Here is an 18,345-nt window from a genome sequence, read left to right as displayed (position 1 = left end):
GTTAGACTGAGACATGTGGATATTACAGGTGCTTTTCGTGTTACGGTTATTGATGATTTATTTTGCCGTAGTTCCCCAGCTCTAATCTGAAAACAGCAGGAAACATAAAGGCTGGACGGGCTCATTTTCAGCTGAAATGAAATATAATGTATTTGATTCAAGTGTCTTTAAGCTACAAACAGTTTTGACAGCTTTAACTGCATCAAAATACGTTTTTTGTTGGGGATGTGTTTCCCCATAATATTAATACATACCGATGAAAAGAATGTAGGTATGCATCATATGGAAGGTGGACAAATAAGACAGATCAAAAACAAAACACGTTACCTTACCTAACACGGTGTAAGAAAATCGCTGGCCTTCAAAACAGTTTTCAGTCGTTTCGGAATGGATAAATACCAGTCCTGGACGGTTTTTCAACGGAATCGTATATCATTCTTCCTGTTAAATAGTGGCGAGTTCAGATAATGTTGATGGAGATGGGTAGTGATCACGTACTCTTATTTCCAAAGCAGACCGAAACCTGATGACTGTGGTGGCCAGGGAAGATATGACACTTCATCATCGTGCTCACAAAACCAGTCAAAAATGATGCGAACTTGGCGAACAGGAGCCCTGTTGTCTCGGAACACAGCGTTACCATTGGGGAACACACATTGTACCTTCAGATGGACTTGATCAGCCAAAATGATTACGTAATCGAAACTTCCTGGCAGATTAAAACTGTGTGCCGGACCGGGACTCGAACTCAGGACCTTTGCCTTTAGTGCGCATTTTTTTTTTTTTTTTTTTAAGCTCATTTTGCTCGTTTTCGTTCGTTGTATCTGGTCGGCGCGGACGTTGCAAGACACCCGTTTCAGTTCGTCGTTGATCCATTAACTCAGTTTTTTTTTATTACAGAGGGCAGCTAATCCTCTGACCGAACACGCTGAGTTACCGTGCCGGCAGCCAACTGAGCTACCCAAGCACGACTCATGCCCCGTCCTTACAGTTGTACTTCGGCCAGTACCTCGGTTCCTACCTTCCAGACTTTACAGAAATTCTCCTGCGAACCTTGCAGAACTAGCACTCCTGAAAGAAAGGATATAGCGGAGACATGGCTTATCCTCAGCCTGGGGGATGTTTCCAGAATGAGATTTTCACTCTGCACCGAGTGTGCTCTGATATCCTTTATTTCAGTAGTGCTAGTTCTGCAAGGTTTGCAGGAGAACTTCTGTAAAGTTTGGAAGGTAGGAGACGAGGTACTGACAGAAGTAAAGCTGTGAGGACGGAGCATGAGTCATGCTTGGGTAGCTCAGTTGGTAGACCACTTGCCTGCGAAAGGCAAAGGTCCCCAATTCGAGTCTCGGTCTGGTACACAGTTTTAATCTGCCAGGAAGTTTCATATCAGCGCACACTCTGCTGTCGAGTGAAAATCTCATCCTGAGTACGTAATCCTTGGTCATAATGCGATCTTGCAGAGTAATCATTGGGCCATGGAATACGAAGATATGATTGCCCACATCATCACCGAACCTTTGCTTTGGCATACTTGGGACACAGGTTGGAAACAGTGTGTAACAAAACTCATCCGGCCAAATGATAGTTTCCACTGCTCCATAGCCCAGGTTTCATAATTTCGGCGCCAAATTTTCCTGTTACAGTCATTTGCATCACTGGTGACTGGTTTTGGACTTCCAGCTCACCCTGCAGTTCCCTGCTTGTGGAGCTATCTTCGTATTGTTTTGGTGCTGACCGGATTCGCCAGTGTATCATTCATTTCTCCAGTGACTTTTGCAGCTATCGTCCTCTTCTTTTTCGTCACAATCCTCTTTAATGACTGTTTGTCACGATTACTCGACACACACTTTCGTCTGCATTGTGACTTTCTTTCTGTTGCTTGCGCCTGTTTCCTGCAATGACGCAGGGTCGGCAAGGTTAAACGGATTTGGCAAGGTTAATTGAAGGGGTGGCCAGATGCCCTTCCTGCCGCCATCCCATACCCCCCAGGTCGGAATTAGTGTACCCCAACTGTCTGTGACTAGTGTAATCCATGGAATAGTACGAATGTGTTCAGATGTCTGCGAGCCGTGTAACTGAGGCGGGACGTGGGGACCAGCCCGGTATTCACCTAGTGGGATGTGGAAAACCGCCTAAAAACCATATCCAGGCTGGCCGGCACACCGGCCTCCTTCATTAAGCCGCCGGACGGATTCGATCCGGGGCCGGCGTGCCTACCCGAGTACAGGAAGCATCGCATTAGTGCTCTCGGCTAACCTGGAGGGTCTTTCGTCTGCATTGTGACTAAATGGATCATATTTTCCTGCTTTCCCTGTATGTGGTATAAATCTTCAACACAGTGCCTCATGAAAGAACAAACATCTCGGCTACCTTGGTTAGGGATGCATCCACGATACGAGCACCAACAGTTTGCCTACTTTCGAATTCGTGTAGCTGCGTCATAATGCATACACAAGTACACAGAACACTGTTCTGACCATGGCTGAAACTTGCAGTGTGATGCCGTTGATGGTCAAATACAACAGCGCAGCCCTCGGGTTTGGCTAGTATCTGCATTTACAGTTGAGTATGCATTTATTGCGGCGTTGCCATATTTTTTCCAACTGTTGTATGCACTAGGAGCGTAGAAAGTTTTTGAAAGATATAATCTAGCACTTTTCACATGACAGCCCTACTTTACATAGCTTTTTCAGCAATATTCCTAGGACATAACTTTCAGTAACTAACTTCAGTAGTGTGTTGCCATGACTCGATATTCTGTCACATCTTAGCAGACGCAGGGAAAAGTGGAAATTCGTAGAATGCAGGATTAAACGGCCGTGTTTCCATTAATGCTGAATGAATCTGCGTTTAACAGTGGACGCAGTCAAATAAGGGAGAAGGCAAAAAAAATTCTTAAATCATTGGGGCAGTTGCAGTCAAATGACTATTTACGTTGGTGTTTAGGACATATTAGAAGGGAAACTCACCATCAGATTTCCGAAAAAGTAGCATCCACCAATCCTGAAGGTAGAAAGGGCATATAATTGCGAGAAGTGTCGCACAATCAGCTTAGCGTTACATGCATCAAAGTAGTTGACAAAAATAATGTACTGAAGAATGGCAAAGAAAATCGAGAAGCTGTTTGATGACGATCATTTTCGCTTTAGGGTTGGTACAGGCATCAGAGAGGCAATTCTGATGTGATGATAAAGGAAGCAAGATGCATTATTCTTGTCAACTACTTTAATGCATGTAACGCTAAGCTGATTGTGCGCCACTTCTTGCAATTATATGCCCTTTCTACCTTCAGGATTGCGTGGATGCTAATTTTTCGGAAGTCTGATGGTGAGTTTCCCCTCTAATATGTCCTAAACGCCAACTTGAATAGTCATTTGACTGCAAATTCCCCAATGACTTTAGAAATTCCGATGGAATGTTATCTTTGCCTTCTGCCTTATTTGACTGTAAGTCTTCCAAAGCTCTAAACATAATAAAAAACAAGAGGGATCTGTAGTGTGTATTTTTGTAATGTTCGCTCTGCAAAAACGATTTGACTGCTTCAGACTTCCACGAGCACCTACACTGAAAGAAATTTGTGGCTGAAAAAAGTTTTTATCGAATATAGAGGTTAGATGGGTATTTCGCAGACTTTCCAGGTGTTTCTGCGCTTAAAAGGTAGAATCTTCTCAATGGAAGAACAGTGGACGCTGGCCGTAGTACTACCTCGAAATGTGAGTGCATTTTTTTGTTTGAAACCATTCATACACTGCCAGGGAGAGAAATTTTCTCATCACTTTGGGAACGATAGAGTTTCTGATAACCCGCTCTGTGCTCAAAGCCACATGTTGACTTATGACTAGTAGGCCGTTGCGACCAGCTGTCACTTTAACAGGTGACTTCCGAGTCCCGTTTTGAACGCTGAATACATGGAGTGAGGCCAACGAAAATGCTACAAATATAGTGGAACATTGCGTCCTCTACATAAAGCAAGACTCAGTCGGACTACTGAGTACAACATGTTCTCGGATTAACGGCAACAACGAACCGATCGTTTATCAGAGACATTTTCGAATAATTTATTCGCCGCGAAAAACTGAAGGATTAATTACACATTTGTTACAGAACAGTTCAGCGAACCTTCATGGGTAGGAGGCTGCAAAAGAAATTAATGTTGCTTGCAGCTTCACTAATGATGATACATCGACGAAAGAAACTTGAATTTGCTCGAGAGCATCGATACTTGATGTGTTCTGACTGGCAACGGGTAAGGTTCTCCTATAAGTTGCACTTCACGCTTTATCCGTCGAATGAACATCTGAATGTTTCTACATGAAACACTTTGCATCCATGATTGGAAGAGCAAAAGACGATAGGAGCAGCTGTAGCTTCTAGGGAATATTCCGTAGAATTCTCTAGGACGATGGTCCCATTTTGAAGACGCTCAATTCCTTACAAACTCATCACCAACAAGTAGTTAACGCCCAGTGTTTCTCTTTTTGGAAGGCATCATTTGACTAGTTTGGTTACGCATCTGCAATCAGATGCCACAAGATGTTTGCCTTCTGTTGTGAGGACGAGGTTTACTGGTAGATGATTATTTATTCTGCGAGCGTTTGTATAGCTTTAAGCCTAGTTTACACGACGACACTAGGTTGCAGGCAACTGCCCTACCGGCCACTGCGCATGCTCGCCGCGCGTTTGCGCAACTCGATGGTGAAACTAAACACTTTCGGTGTGTTCGAACTCTGGCGACACTAGTTACATGAATTTTGAGGTTATGTGTGTTCGTAGCGCGTAGATAAACTGAAATATGAAGTGTGGAACGGAGAATAATGTTCGATTTTTGGATATCTATGCTTTGCATTGGTGTTTGTGGGATTTCAGTGATGCTAATTACAAAAATAAGCAACATATTGCTGCCACTGAGACCGTCATGTTTCGATCATTAACATAGATGGTTTGACAATAGCTGAGCTGCAGGGCAAAATTTATTGAGTTAGGAGATCATATACAGCTGAAAAAAATATATATATATAAAAGCAAGTGTAATTATTGCTGTGGAAATGCTCTCGTCTACAAGACTAAAATCCCATCGTTCGAGCTGGCCAATTTTTTGTTAAGGAATATTGTTGACAGGAGGGAAGACTTTACAAATTCAAGAAGCTGCATTCTTTATTCGATATTCATCTATTTAAAACGTCGCTGCAGTGCTCCCCATTCACATGTGGTAGAATTTTGAAATATTGCCACTGTAGAGATCTGTCTTCAAGAGAGTAGTTTGCAAACAATTCTCTTCGTAATGCGGCCTGCTTCGAATTATGTATTGTTGATAATGTTAATAATTATTACAGTCAATGTTAATAATTGTTGGTGTTAATGAAATAGCGTCATCACCAACTAAAACCGTATCTTATAGCATGCCGAGTGTTCTCGATTGTAATGCATGCAATATGATATGTAATTTCAGTTGTTGCGACAGTGCTTCACGCAATACAGTACCTTTATTCCTTATCGCATAATTAACTATTTGGAAGAAACGTGAACAGTTCTGGTGACATTCTAAGATAATTAAAAGAACTTCTTGGGTCTCCTATTATAAATCATTTCAGCAAGGATGCTCAGCAACCGAGCTGACGTCTTTTCTATATCCAGTCACGAATCGAAAGACGTTTCTTATTTTTTTCTTATGCAGCGATTCCACGCAACAAGATTTAACTCCATCACAACTCGTTGTGACGTGCAGCTGCCAAAACTTTCATTTCAGATACGACTCAGGAACCCACAAAACGATGAAACTGATGTGTATACTGGGTTCGCAATGTCCACAGTCAAATATGAAACCATTTGCGTGCAACTCCGCGCGACTGCTATGGTCGCAGGTTCGAATCCTGCCTCGGGCATGGATGTGTGTGATATCCTTACATTAGTTAGGTTTAAGTAGTTCTAAGTTCTAGGGGACTGATGACCATAGATGTTAAGTTCCATAGTGCTCAGTGCCATTTGAACCATTTTTGAGTGGCGCAACCCAATGTCATCGTGTAAACAAGGCTTAGTGAGGTGAATGTTAGGAGGAGCTTAGTAGCAGTACGTAGACTGCTTCTAGCAAGTGCTTGGATTAATAGTACATTCATTGTTCTATATAATATTGAAAACGCCTATTATGTATGGATTTAGGGCGAATTTTCCACTGCTCAGAAACAATTGGAAGTTGTGTTGGGCACAGTCGACAGGATGTAGGTAGATGCCTCATACTGCAATGGAATGAGGCACATACGGCAAAGGTAGGAGCAATACTGTTGCAGCACCTTTAGATGTTTCTGACGTGGCACGATTTATAGTTATCAGATAGTGCAACGACGATCACTTACAGGATCGCAAATCTCTGGTCGGAAGGTGAAAGTGAATACTGACTGATCTCCTTAGTCCTTAAAAACATGTTTGAGATCTTGCTGATTGCTGAGGGTACATCTTAGTCAGCATGGTACTCCTCATCTTTCGGGAATAGGAGTGACAAGTGGGTTTGTTGTTCTTTGGAAGTTTCAATAATAGACTGGTAACTGAGTGTCTTAAGGAAATAGCAAGGAGGTAGGGATGTAAGGTTAGTGTCCAGTCAGTATGCTTACTGGGGTTTCTCATCCACAATGTAAAGGATACTCTGCCACCAACTACTAAGGGCACTGGGTGTAGCTGGCTGCAAACCATTGCTTATATCAGCAGGTTCGACACCTGCTGCCTGGGTTCAGAGATTGTCTTTGGAAGCTACATTGCGGCTGACCAAAGTGATCAAGACAGTTAGCCACACACATGAGGTGGAATCTGAGTTAACATTTCACTGCATTGTGCCCAGAACCAATCTCGTTTCTTTGATTTGGAGCCATGTGGAGGATCTGATTCAGAGGCTCATACAATACTGTGATGGTTCTCAATAAGGATTCCTCAATCTACACTGTGGGGTTGGGATTTGTAGGACCCTGCATAATAAGTAGGTGCAAGCTACATGTAAGAATGATCAGTTGATTGATTTGGGGAAGGGCACCAAACATTGAGGTCAACTGTCCCAACGGATTAGGGGAGGATGGGGAAGGAAGTCGACTGTGCTCTTTCAAAGGAACCACCCCAGCATTTGCCTGAAGCCATTTAGGGAAATAGGGAAACCTAAATTAGGATAGCCAGACGTGGGTTTGAACCATTATCCTCCCAAATACGAGTCCAGTGTGCTAACCACAGTGCCATCTCGCACAGTCATTGGAAATGACTACAAGGGTAGAGGAGTACATGTGACGTGTACATGTGGATGTATTAAGGTAGAGAAACCTATCCAAATGTCTGATAAATTATGTTCTTATTACGCAGAGAGATAAATATCAGCCTCATTCATTATAGGATATCGCATTCACCATGACAGCTTGGAGAAAGAAAAGTTAATGTAGTCCATGGAAATTTCCAAGAACTAGTCTCACTTATGAATGGTGTCAGATCAGAAGTGAATAGGAACAAAAATTTAAATTCCGATTGGAAAGTGTATCCCAAGGATAGTCTGGACAATAGCATATTCACCCACAAAGTGACAGGATATTCGACCTAAATGTATGCCTCAACATTCCCCTACATTGCAGTTAATGTACATAAAAAATCCAGATTAGTTGCTTAGTACTATGAAGCTCCAGCAATATAGGTTTAGAAAATATGCATTACAATCTAATTGATCAAGTCATAGGAATGCTCCAATATACAGTGACATAAGAATAAGTGACATAACTGCTACCCCAGAATCATGAATGCTGATAGCAGTTTATCATCTTCACCACAGATCCTTTTCAGAAACTTTGCATAGTGGTAAGCGCACTGACTCATACTCAAGGACAGCACGGTTTAAAAGTCTGTTGGGTCATCCAAATCTAAATTGTATACAGTTTCTCTAAACTGCTTTTAATGGAAACAAGGGGAATTGATTTGGGAAGGCCATCATCAATTTTAGTTGATATAAAATGGGGCTACCAACACACATTTTGTGTGCAGCCCCATTTTATATCTGCTATCAGCTGAAATCCAAATCAACATCCAGCATCTCATATTCAATTCAATAAAAAAAGAAAAAAAACGAATTTCGTAAATAAAAATAAATAAAAAGAACAATAAAAGTACAATTTTCACCAAATATAAAAATAGCTTAAAAATCAGAAAAATCATAAATTTTGGGTGAATAAGAAAATAAATGAAAATCAATTAATTAAAAATTTTTAACTGAATCAAAATCCCTGCACACAAAAAGAATTAAAGTTTTTTGAGAATAAATTTTAACATTATTATTTTTTCTGATAATTTTTTACTAATCTTTATTTTTATTTATACTTTTTATTATTATATTTTTTAAATTAATGTTTTATTTCAGAAATTATGATAAATAAATACATGACTGCTGTGTGGGACAAATTTAAATTTGATAAAAGCATTTTTAATAAACCAAAAGAGAAAAAATTAAAGGTAATATTAATAAAAATTATTTTAAACCATCTTTAATATAGAATATTTGAAGAGTAAAAAAACGTAATGAAGGTACTATTATATGAAATAATATGGTTATGAATCTATTTTTACTTATAAAGAAAGTGTTATAGATATTTGGGAAGAAATAGAAGAAACAAATTCTCTGTCTTTTGACTATAAAAAATTTGTGAATTATCATGAAAATCGTAATCTTTATTATTACATCTTTATTAAGATAATTATGATTTACTAAAAATTTGGGATTATTGTAATTCGCCAAATACATTAAGTTTTTTAAACTGTCGAGACAAAAGATTAAAGGAGCACTTGCTCCTAAATTAGCGAAAGAAAATAGAAATTTTTACTTTCATGTCATGTATAGCCAAATGAAATTTAGAAAATCTAAGTCTTAAGGAACTAATTAAAATTAATAAACTAAATAAAATTCCACAACCTTCTTTGTTTACAAGAAATTTTCAATTTCCTGTTCTCCTTCAGAGTCTATAAAAATTTGTTATTTTTACGCTCATAATACTGTCACAAAATGATTCTGTAACTTGTTACCATTTTTCTGATACATTTTCTACTTTTGTGTAGATAATATCTGCTAAATTTGTAATAAAATTATTATTATTTAAATGTTCTTTTTGGTGATTTTGTTTTATTTCCAAGAAATTCTGGTATCGAATATTTTTTATTTGTGGTACACATTTTAGTTTTTAGCACACTTCATTTTCAGCCTCCATTTAGATTAGAAAAATTGAATGACTGTTTAACAAATAATTATAATTTTTGTATGCAAAGACCATATAAAGAAGAAGTTATTAATAGTTAACAACAACAACACCGGAAGTGACTGCATAAGATGGATAAATTCTAATTCTAGAGTAAAAATCTACAATTAATTTGCTTGCCAAATAACAAGTCCAGGGCAACTCAACAGGAATACAAAAGAATATGAAATTAGACGCTATTTTAATGATAAAAACCCAAGTGATACTTCAGTTTGTATAGTTTCTTATGGTAAAAGGAGTGTAACTTATGATATTCAATACAGAATATAAAGAGAAGATTAAAAAAAAAATTCTTTAATTTTTATACTTCTAAAAATAAAATATATATTTAAATCTTTGTTGTGCTCATTCTAGTTCATAATCAGGATAATATTTAACAAGAGCTACTCTAACTTCTACATTTTCAAAAACAATTTTAGCTTCAACTGGTAATGTGTCTTTTATTTCGACACCAGCATTATTTTTATCAGCTCATCTAAGAATAACATCTGCAGCACTAGAACTTGAAGTAAAAATAACAGTTAAATCTGTATTTTTGCGTCAATGTTATAGAAATTCTACCAGAGGGATTAGATTTAAATGTTTCTCACACTGCCATAGAAAAATTGTTGTAGGAAGGACAAATATCTATTTACTTTCTACTACACGCAGCTGTTCATAGAGTTCATCAAAGGACATCTTGGAGAAAAACAAAGTTTAACGAGGATCAAATGAAGGTTAACAAACGGTCAAAAGAAAATTAAACAAAGCACAAACATTAAAAAACATCAGCGTTAAACATTAAAAATAAAAAAATAAAATTTTTAAAAATTATCTTAAATTTTTATATTTATTTTTCTAAAAACTTCAAAGAATAATACATAAACTACTATATAACGTTTTATTATATTTGGCAAATTACAATAATCACTATATGAAACTTTCTGGCAGATTAAAACTGTGTGGCAGACTGAGACTCAAACTTGGGACCTATGCCTTTCGTGGGCAAGTGCTCTACCAACTGAGCTACCCAAGCATGACTAACGCCCTGTTCTCACAGCTTTACTTCTGCCAGTACCTCGTCTCCTACCTTCCAAACTTTACAGAAGCTCTCCAACAAACCTTGCAACACTAGCACTCCTGAAAGAAAGGATACTGCAGAGACATGGCCTAGCCACAGCCTAGGGGATGTTTCCAGAATGATATTTTCACTCTGCAGTGGAGTGTGCGCTGATATGAAACTTCCTGATAGATTAAAACTGTGTGCCAGACCGAAACTCGAATTGGGACCTTTGCCTTTTGGGCAAGTGCTCTACTGAGTTCGAATCTCAGTCTGGCACATAGTTTTAATCTGCCTGGAACTTTCACATCAGCACACACTCTGCTGCAGAGTGAAAATCTCGTTCTGGAATCACTATATGTTTTGAGTAAATCATAATAATCACAGTTAAGATGTAATAATAGATGATCCAAAAATGTTTTTATAGTAATGAAAAGGAGAGAATTTGACTTTTCTGTTTTTTCCTGAATAGCTGTAATATTTTCTTTATAAGTAAAAATAAATTCATGACCATATTCTTTCATATAATCAAAAGCCTCTTTTTGTGTTTTACTTCTCAAATATTCTGTATTTGAAGATGGTTTAAAACACAAATATTACATTAAAATTTTTCTCCCTTAGTTTCTTAAAAATATTTTTGTCAGTTTTATTAGTCATGTTTTTATTTGTTATTATTTATAAGGAAAACATTTATTAGAAATATTAAAATAATAGAAAATTAAAAAACAAAAATGAAAAATGTTAATATTTGTTCTCCAGAAATTTTAATTGTTTTTCATGTGCAGGCTTTTTGATTGACTTAAAAAATTTTAATTTACTGGTTTTCATTTATTTTCATATTCAGTTAAAATTTTCATTTTCTGAATTTTTTAAATTAATTTTATTTGTGGTTAAAATATAGTTTTACTGATGTTTACATTTATTTTTGTTTATGAAATTCGTTTTTATTTTATTTTCATCAAAATAAGTAAGGTGTGCTAGATATGGATTCGGAAATTGGCTGATAGTACACATAAAATGGAGCTGCACATGAAATGCTTGCTGGTAGCTGCATTTTATTCCTACTATTTTCCATCCTCATTCTAGTCCAGTCTGCTGTTTTTCACAGCTTATGATCTCATCTACTTTGTCAGTCACTTTTTCCGTTTGTAATTTTGTATGCATTAGTGAATGAGTAAGCTACTAATGTACTAATACTGTGACTCACTTGAGTGCATCTGTTATGAACAACATTGCTGTTTTTTCAGGGTTGACCCGGACATGAAAAGTGTTGTGTACTGTGAAGGTGTGCGCCAGGGTGGTGATGAGGCATACAACTTCCTGCAGGAGCAGTACCAAAACACCAATGTCATCTCTGAGATGAATGAAATTTCAAGTGCATTCTCATGCCAATATAATAGTACATCTATCAGGTGAGGAAGCCAGTCTCATCTAAGTGATAAGGATCTTTGATCTTAACTTGATTGTCAGGTAATTTGTTCAGAGGTGGGTTCACTGGAACACCTTCCCACCAAAATATAGAACAGACAAGTGTACATACAGACTGATTCTGTGTTTTGTGTCATGGTTACCTAAACTGCATCTTATTTAAAATTGATATTTATTACCAGCAACAAGTACCATCAGAAAGTAAATGCACTGAAAAGTGAGAGTAAGAATTCCAAATCTTTAAAGAGGCCTTGGAGAGAAGTGCAGTCAACTTCTTTAAACAATATTTTTAATGCTCACTTTACTTGAATGAATACTTCTTTCTTTTTACATTTGTGCCATTGTAGCAGAAAACATCCAGACACCAGCAGAAAGCAATAGTATGCTAAATCAGATATCATTATGGGCTGAAATGTATACACTGAAATCATGGTACTTCTGAATTCGAAATAGCAATCTTACCACCTTTAATTAGATTTTTTGTTATTTTGCTAAGTCAATTTGATGGTTGATACCAGCATTTTGAAGTTCAAAATTTCCCTCCCACCATCTTAAGTTTCTTATGATTTCCCTGAATCTTTTCAGGCAAATGTCAAGATGATTACCCAACCACAGTAAGAGTCAGTACCCTCTTTCATTCTTATCCAACAGCTCAAGTGCTACATTTCCCAGGAACTCAACGTCCAAAAACACAAACCTCTTGTATTAATTCCTTGCACACTGCAATGTATTTTCTTGTGAATCACAGTGGATATAGTAGTACAAATCATGAAACTAAACTCACTCTCTCCATAAACTGAATTTGTTTCAGGAATGGCGGAATTCATTTTATTAGTATAATACGATACATATGCCATAGTTAGTCAACAGTCATTCATTACCGAAAGAATTATTTAATCAATATAACAAAGGCTAATGGATAACTAAACAAATAATGTTTTTTGCCTTGCTTCACAAATTTTACTACGGTTACTTCTCAACCTGGGTTTCGGGTTACAAGCCCATTTTCAAGTACATTACTAATTTAGTTAATTTATAATGTTTCACCAAGAACCTTCAGTTGATTCAGTGTAAATTCTAATGGCTAATTCATTGCATTTTTGTGTGACTATCACATTTAATATTAGGGAGTATTATGTATTATATGTATTAGCTACCTACTTCAAGCAGAGGATCAGAGGTAAATTACTGGTGTTGTGACCTCTGCTCTAACAACTTCATCTATGGCCAGTCTCAGGGGTATAATAACGTATAATTCATTGCATACCCTTCACTAATACTTATGATGACTTCATAACCTAAAACCTCTAGAAGGTTCATTTTCATTTGAAATTAATTAAGTTTCCTGTAATGAATTGTGTCACATTATGACTTTTATTCCACTGTCAAAAGCTTTTCCATTTAATTTTTTGCAATAGGTCAGGAGTTATTATGGCTGTTTTAATTAAATTACAGAAAATAATCTCAGTTCCCTTCTCTGAGGCAAAGTAAAATAAAACCAAATGTGGTAATTGAATAACTGAAGTCCTGTTCTGAATTTCATCTTACTGTGAACATAGTGATCCATGTTTATCCACAGATATTTTAAGTGTAATTACAATAATACAAGTCCACACACACACACACACACACACACACACACACACACACACACACACACACACACACATGACCACTGCCTGTGTCTGCTGAGGTCAGACTGATCTGGACCAAGGATGAGAACACCCCATGTATATTCCCCCAGAAACTCAACACTTTCTCCCCCATTCACTTCAATTTATCCTTCTTAACCTAACATGCTACCTTCCTCAATCCTGACCCCCCATTCTCAAGGGTGACTACATCAGTACCTCACTCCATATCAAACCTACCAGACACCAGCAATACCTGCACTTCAACATCTGCCTCCCATTCCATACCAAGAAGTCCGTTCCATAGAGACTAGCCACCCATGGTTGTCATATCTGCAGAGACAAGCAGTCCATCTATAAATACAGTAATACACCGCATTTAGACAATAGATGGGACAGAGCAATAACGATGTAAATCAAATTTATTACAATGGTCAGCAAAAACAAATTATTTATCTGTACAGTATTATGCACTGCAATAATGTAAACTGAAATTATTGTGACATAGAAGACTTCATAAAATGTAACAACGTCATCTAACAAATAATTTTTCTTCTTCTCATGTAAAATTTCCTCAAAGCACACTAATAAATCATTCCCCATTTTTAGCAGAAATCTACATTTCATTGGAGTTGATTTTTTTATAATTTGTAGACCATTTTCAATTGAACTGAGACCTTGTGTCAATTTTGCAACCATCTTTGATCTTCTAACTGAACTGGGTCTAAAGAACCAGATTGCTCAATGTTTTGCTCTTGCTCATGCATTTCTATAAGCTCATTGATTGTCAGTTCCCAATTTTGTGAAACCAACAGTTCTTGAATGTCATCCCCATCTCCCTCTAAATTTAATTATCTGGCAAGATAATATACTTCTTCAATCACATATCATTCTAATCAGGGTTTCAGTGGTAAAAAAATGGACAAAGTTTTTATGTGAAATTTCATTGCATGATTATGCAATGATTCTCAAGGAATCTAAAACACTGAATAGCTTCTGAAAATCTTTTGCAGAGAGCTCACTGTTTTGTCTCTTAGTTTCCCTTCTCTCGTATTGTTGATTCCCTAGTCCGTTCATTAAAGCAGGCTCATTGTATTGAGTGGCAAAAATACAACTTTCACACATGGGTCATAAATAATTGGAGTAACAGGAGGATGACACAGTGTGTCCTCAATTAATAGAATTAATTTAAATGGGATTTGTATTAATTGGCAATAATGTTCAACTTCAGCTATGAAGAAATGGTCAAATCAGTCCTCAAAAAGGAAAACTGCCACCCAACCTTTGTCATTCAACTTCCAGATCACAGGCAACCCAGCTTTAAATATATTTTTAAAGCTCTTGGATTTCCTGAGTGATAAATTTTAATTTACAATTACCTGATGCATTTGCACCGGCCTTCACTGTCAGTCAATCTTTACCCACTTTAAAGCCGGGAAAGGTTCTCTCTTCAAGCACAAAAAAGTTCTTTTAGACATCCTCTTCCAGAACAGACCAGCTTCATCTACACTGAACATGGTTTGGCTGGTACAACCACATGATTCTTTCACTGCCTTGAATTTCTCTGGTAGACCATTTGCTGCTTCTCCACTTTCTGGGATGCTACACCAATTACAATGATCTCTGAATTGGCTAAATCAACCTTTATTAACTTTAAACACTTCATCTTTGTCTGCCTCCCCATTTTCTTCTTTCAGTATCTCAAAAATCAGCTTAGCTTGAGAGCACACTATGTTTTGGTCAACAAGAGAATTTTTCACTCTTATTTAATTATCATATCATAGTTTCAACATTGTTTGCATCTGAGCAATAATGTCATGATGTCAACAAATTATATTTGAATTCAAAGCCTGAGCATTTTCTCAGCTTCCAGAATTTTGTCTTTACCTTTTATACTTGTTCTGCCTGTTAATTCCATTAGAACAAACTTGTTTGACAATTTATGAATTTTAATTTTTGCATTGAATTTTTGATAATTTTAAGTCTATGTTCTATTTTCTTCTCTTGTTTGATGATAATGAATCAGTTATGTTTCATTTGGATTACTTAGTTAGAATCTGTTAACCAAGCCAGCTCCATGGATAAACAGACTGTGCATGAGAACTTAGGTGCTGTCTGTCCACATGAATGACCACTGACAAACTTGTCATGAACCAATCATTATACGGGCAGAGTGGGAAACTAGAGGTGCTCAGATAGATGAATCATGTAATTGTGTAAAACAGTGTAGCATATTTCACAGTATTACTGCATAAACAAGGGTTCACTGAGCCTTTCACAGACCAACATCACTCTCCCTACCTTGTACAGAAACAGATGTCCCATATGTTGTATCTCCAGTCACCTACTGCCTCCCAAATACCCACCATCTGGCCACAAAACAGCACTCCTTCATGACTTAGTATCACCCATGACCGGAGCAACTGGATCACATTCTCAACCAGTGTTTCAAATAACTCTTGCGATGCCCTGAAATGAGAAACACCCTGCCCACTATCCTTCCCACCCCTCACACAGTGGTATACTGTCACCCGCCATACCTATTCAATATCCTTGTCAGTCCCTATCCCACCCCTGCTCCCAACACCGTGCCTTATGGTTCATATCCCTAGAAATAGACATAGCTGCAAGACCTGTCCTATTTATCCCCTCACCACTAATTATTCCAGTCCAGTCACAGGCATCTCCTAACTCACTAAGGACAGAGCTATCTGTGAAAGCAGTCGTGTAATCTACAAACAAGCTGTAACCACTGTGCTGCTTTCTGTATGGGCATGAGAACTTAGGTGCTGTCTGTCCACATGAATGACCACTGACAAACTTTGGCCAAAAACCAGCTGGACCACCCAGTTGCTGAACATGCTGCTGAACATATTGTGCTTTACTTCAATGACAGCTTCACAGCCTATGCCATCTGATCCTTCCCAACACCATCAGCTTTTCTGAAATGCACATGTGGTAACCCTCCCTGCAATATATCCTATGTTTCTGTAACCCTACCATCCCCTTCCCTTCTCTAACTCAGAACTACAGAGCCGTCAGTTTCACCAATGCATCCATTAATCTTTCTTGATTTCTCTACATCTATCATTTTCCCTTCCCCCCTCCTTCCCCCAAACCTCCCAACTGCACCTATCATCCCTATTGTGTCCCTGCACACTTCCACAAGCAGCTCTCCCCCCCCCCCCTCCTGCCCTCCTATCCCTCCCTCTCCCCACCACCCACAACAGACTGCTGCTCCCATTGGATGCAGTTGCAGCTCACAGTCTGGCCACAGTAGCTAGAGGCAGGGGTTATGTATGTGTAAGTTTTGCTTTTATAAACATGAGTATCTTTACCACTTTGAAAGAAGATCTTTTGGCCAAAAGCCTGAGCATATAACAGTCTTTTCATTGTGCCTGTCTGTGACTCACCGTCTCTTCTATTTGGTGAGTATTAATCTATCCATCTGATTTATGTTACGTAAGCAGACTGTTATTAAGGATTGTTTGTTATTAGATAATGCATCATACACACACAGTTAATAATAATTGCTATTCTCGACTGTTGTGTTCTTTGTTTCATTTCCAATTGCTGAATTTGTTATCCCATTCTGCAGTCTAAAAATTATGTACACTGACAGAACAGATGAATCTAATGCCAACACCACCAAATCATATTCATTACCTGAACATAATTGACAAGTTTCCTGAAGGAAACTTTTCATATTTTACAATTCAATTGTAGCTTTTGGCTCTGGTTTCTGTGGGACAGATGTAGCAATGTTGTTATTACAATTGCTTTCACATGCTTTACAATATGTTAGGCTTTTCTTAACTGTGGAAATCTCCCAGTATTTTTTCACCTGCTTGTTCTGCTTCAGTAAGAATCTATAAGGTGAGAAACTTTAGGCCGCTAATAAGTTGTGTCACTGCTAATTTTAGAAATGAAACAATAACATGTGCAAAATCATTGTAGTAGCCATTGTTGTTTAATACCATATTTCATTTAATTGTGCCGTGTTCAGGCTCCATGTTTTAGAGTGAGTGATGAAGCAATTTGTGGTCTTTTGTGTGTACTACCTATGCCAACTTCATGAAAAAGGAAGCTCACTATCCACAATGAGGATGAATTCTTGGCACCAAACAGGAAGTGGCAGAATAGAGGCTACTCTGTGTCCAGGAGATGCAGCCTGCCCCCTCCACACTACTTTTCTTCCTGTAGCAGTCTATGAGCTGTGGTAGAGCTTGCTTCTTTACTTTCTGCACTCCTTTCAATCTCGTCAACAAAATTTTACAAATAAAAATTGTTACACCTTGTAACTGTTATATTCTATCACTTGGTATGCTGGTCACTAGAAGGAATATTATTTCTGTGTCAATCTGAAGAGTGATAAATGACCAACATATTTTTGAAACTATATCCTGACTTTTAAATGCTTAAAAAAATCCTTGATAATGGCCCTGGATGGAAAATGTGGTCTGTAACTTGTCTTCAAATGACTTTTCCTTCTTGCCATAAATCTCATGATTAATTCCTCTGGCCCAGGCAAAACCTGATAGGGAACAGTACAACACAATATATCAAATATTAATAGTCCAGCTACACACAAGTTGCCAAGAAATAATGAGTGTTTTGAGAGGAAAGTGACTTAACCATTAACCATTCTGTATGGAAAACATTGTGTAAATATATGTTCTATTTTCAGTGGTTTCTGAGACAACTTCTTTAAAACTATCAAGAACAATAATTGTGCTTAAATCAGTAAATTATTAGACAGTCACTTGTCATGTTTTATCATCAAATTCTTTTACTAATAATGTTGAAAAAATCCTTCACTTCATTCAGTAGGATTTGTTGTTTACGCGTGCAGATGTTGTTTTGCTGATTGAGACTCAATTTTTATCTTTACTGCAAGCATGTCCATTTCAAAAGTGTAAGCTACTCTTCCCTTGTTTCTAGACTGTTGTTTAACCTGCTCCAGTGGTGGAGAAATGTCAGACAA

General features: G+C 37.6%; 1 protein-coding gene across 1 annotated transcript in view; it reads left to right on the top strand.

Moving 5' to 3' along the window:
* Positions 1 to 18,345, top strand: part of LOC126251917 (aminopeptidase N-like) — a 196,821-nt gene that overhangs the window by 117,452 nt on the left and 61,024 nt on the right. Inside the window, exon 14 of the mRNA XM_049952649.1 lies at positions 11,550 to 11,714. Coding sequence (XP_049808606.1) covers positions 11,550 to 11,714 — 165 coding nt within the window. The remainder of the gene's footprint in view (positions 1 to 11,549; positions 11,715 to 18,345) is intronic.

Source organism: Schistocerca nitens, chromosome 4 (assembly GCF_023898315.1).
Source record: "Schistocerca nitens isolate TAMUIC-IGC-003100 chromosome 4, iqSchNite1.1, whole genome shotgun sequence".
NCBI lineage: Eukaryota > Metazoa > Arthropoda > Insecta > Orthoptera > Acrididae > Schistocerca > Schistocerca nitens.
Note: the sequence above shows the minus strand (reverse complement) of the source record. Positions and strands in the feature narration are given on the sequence as shown.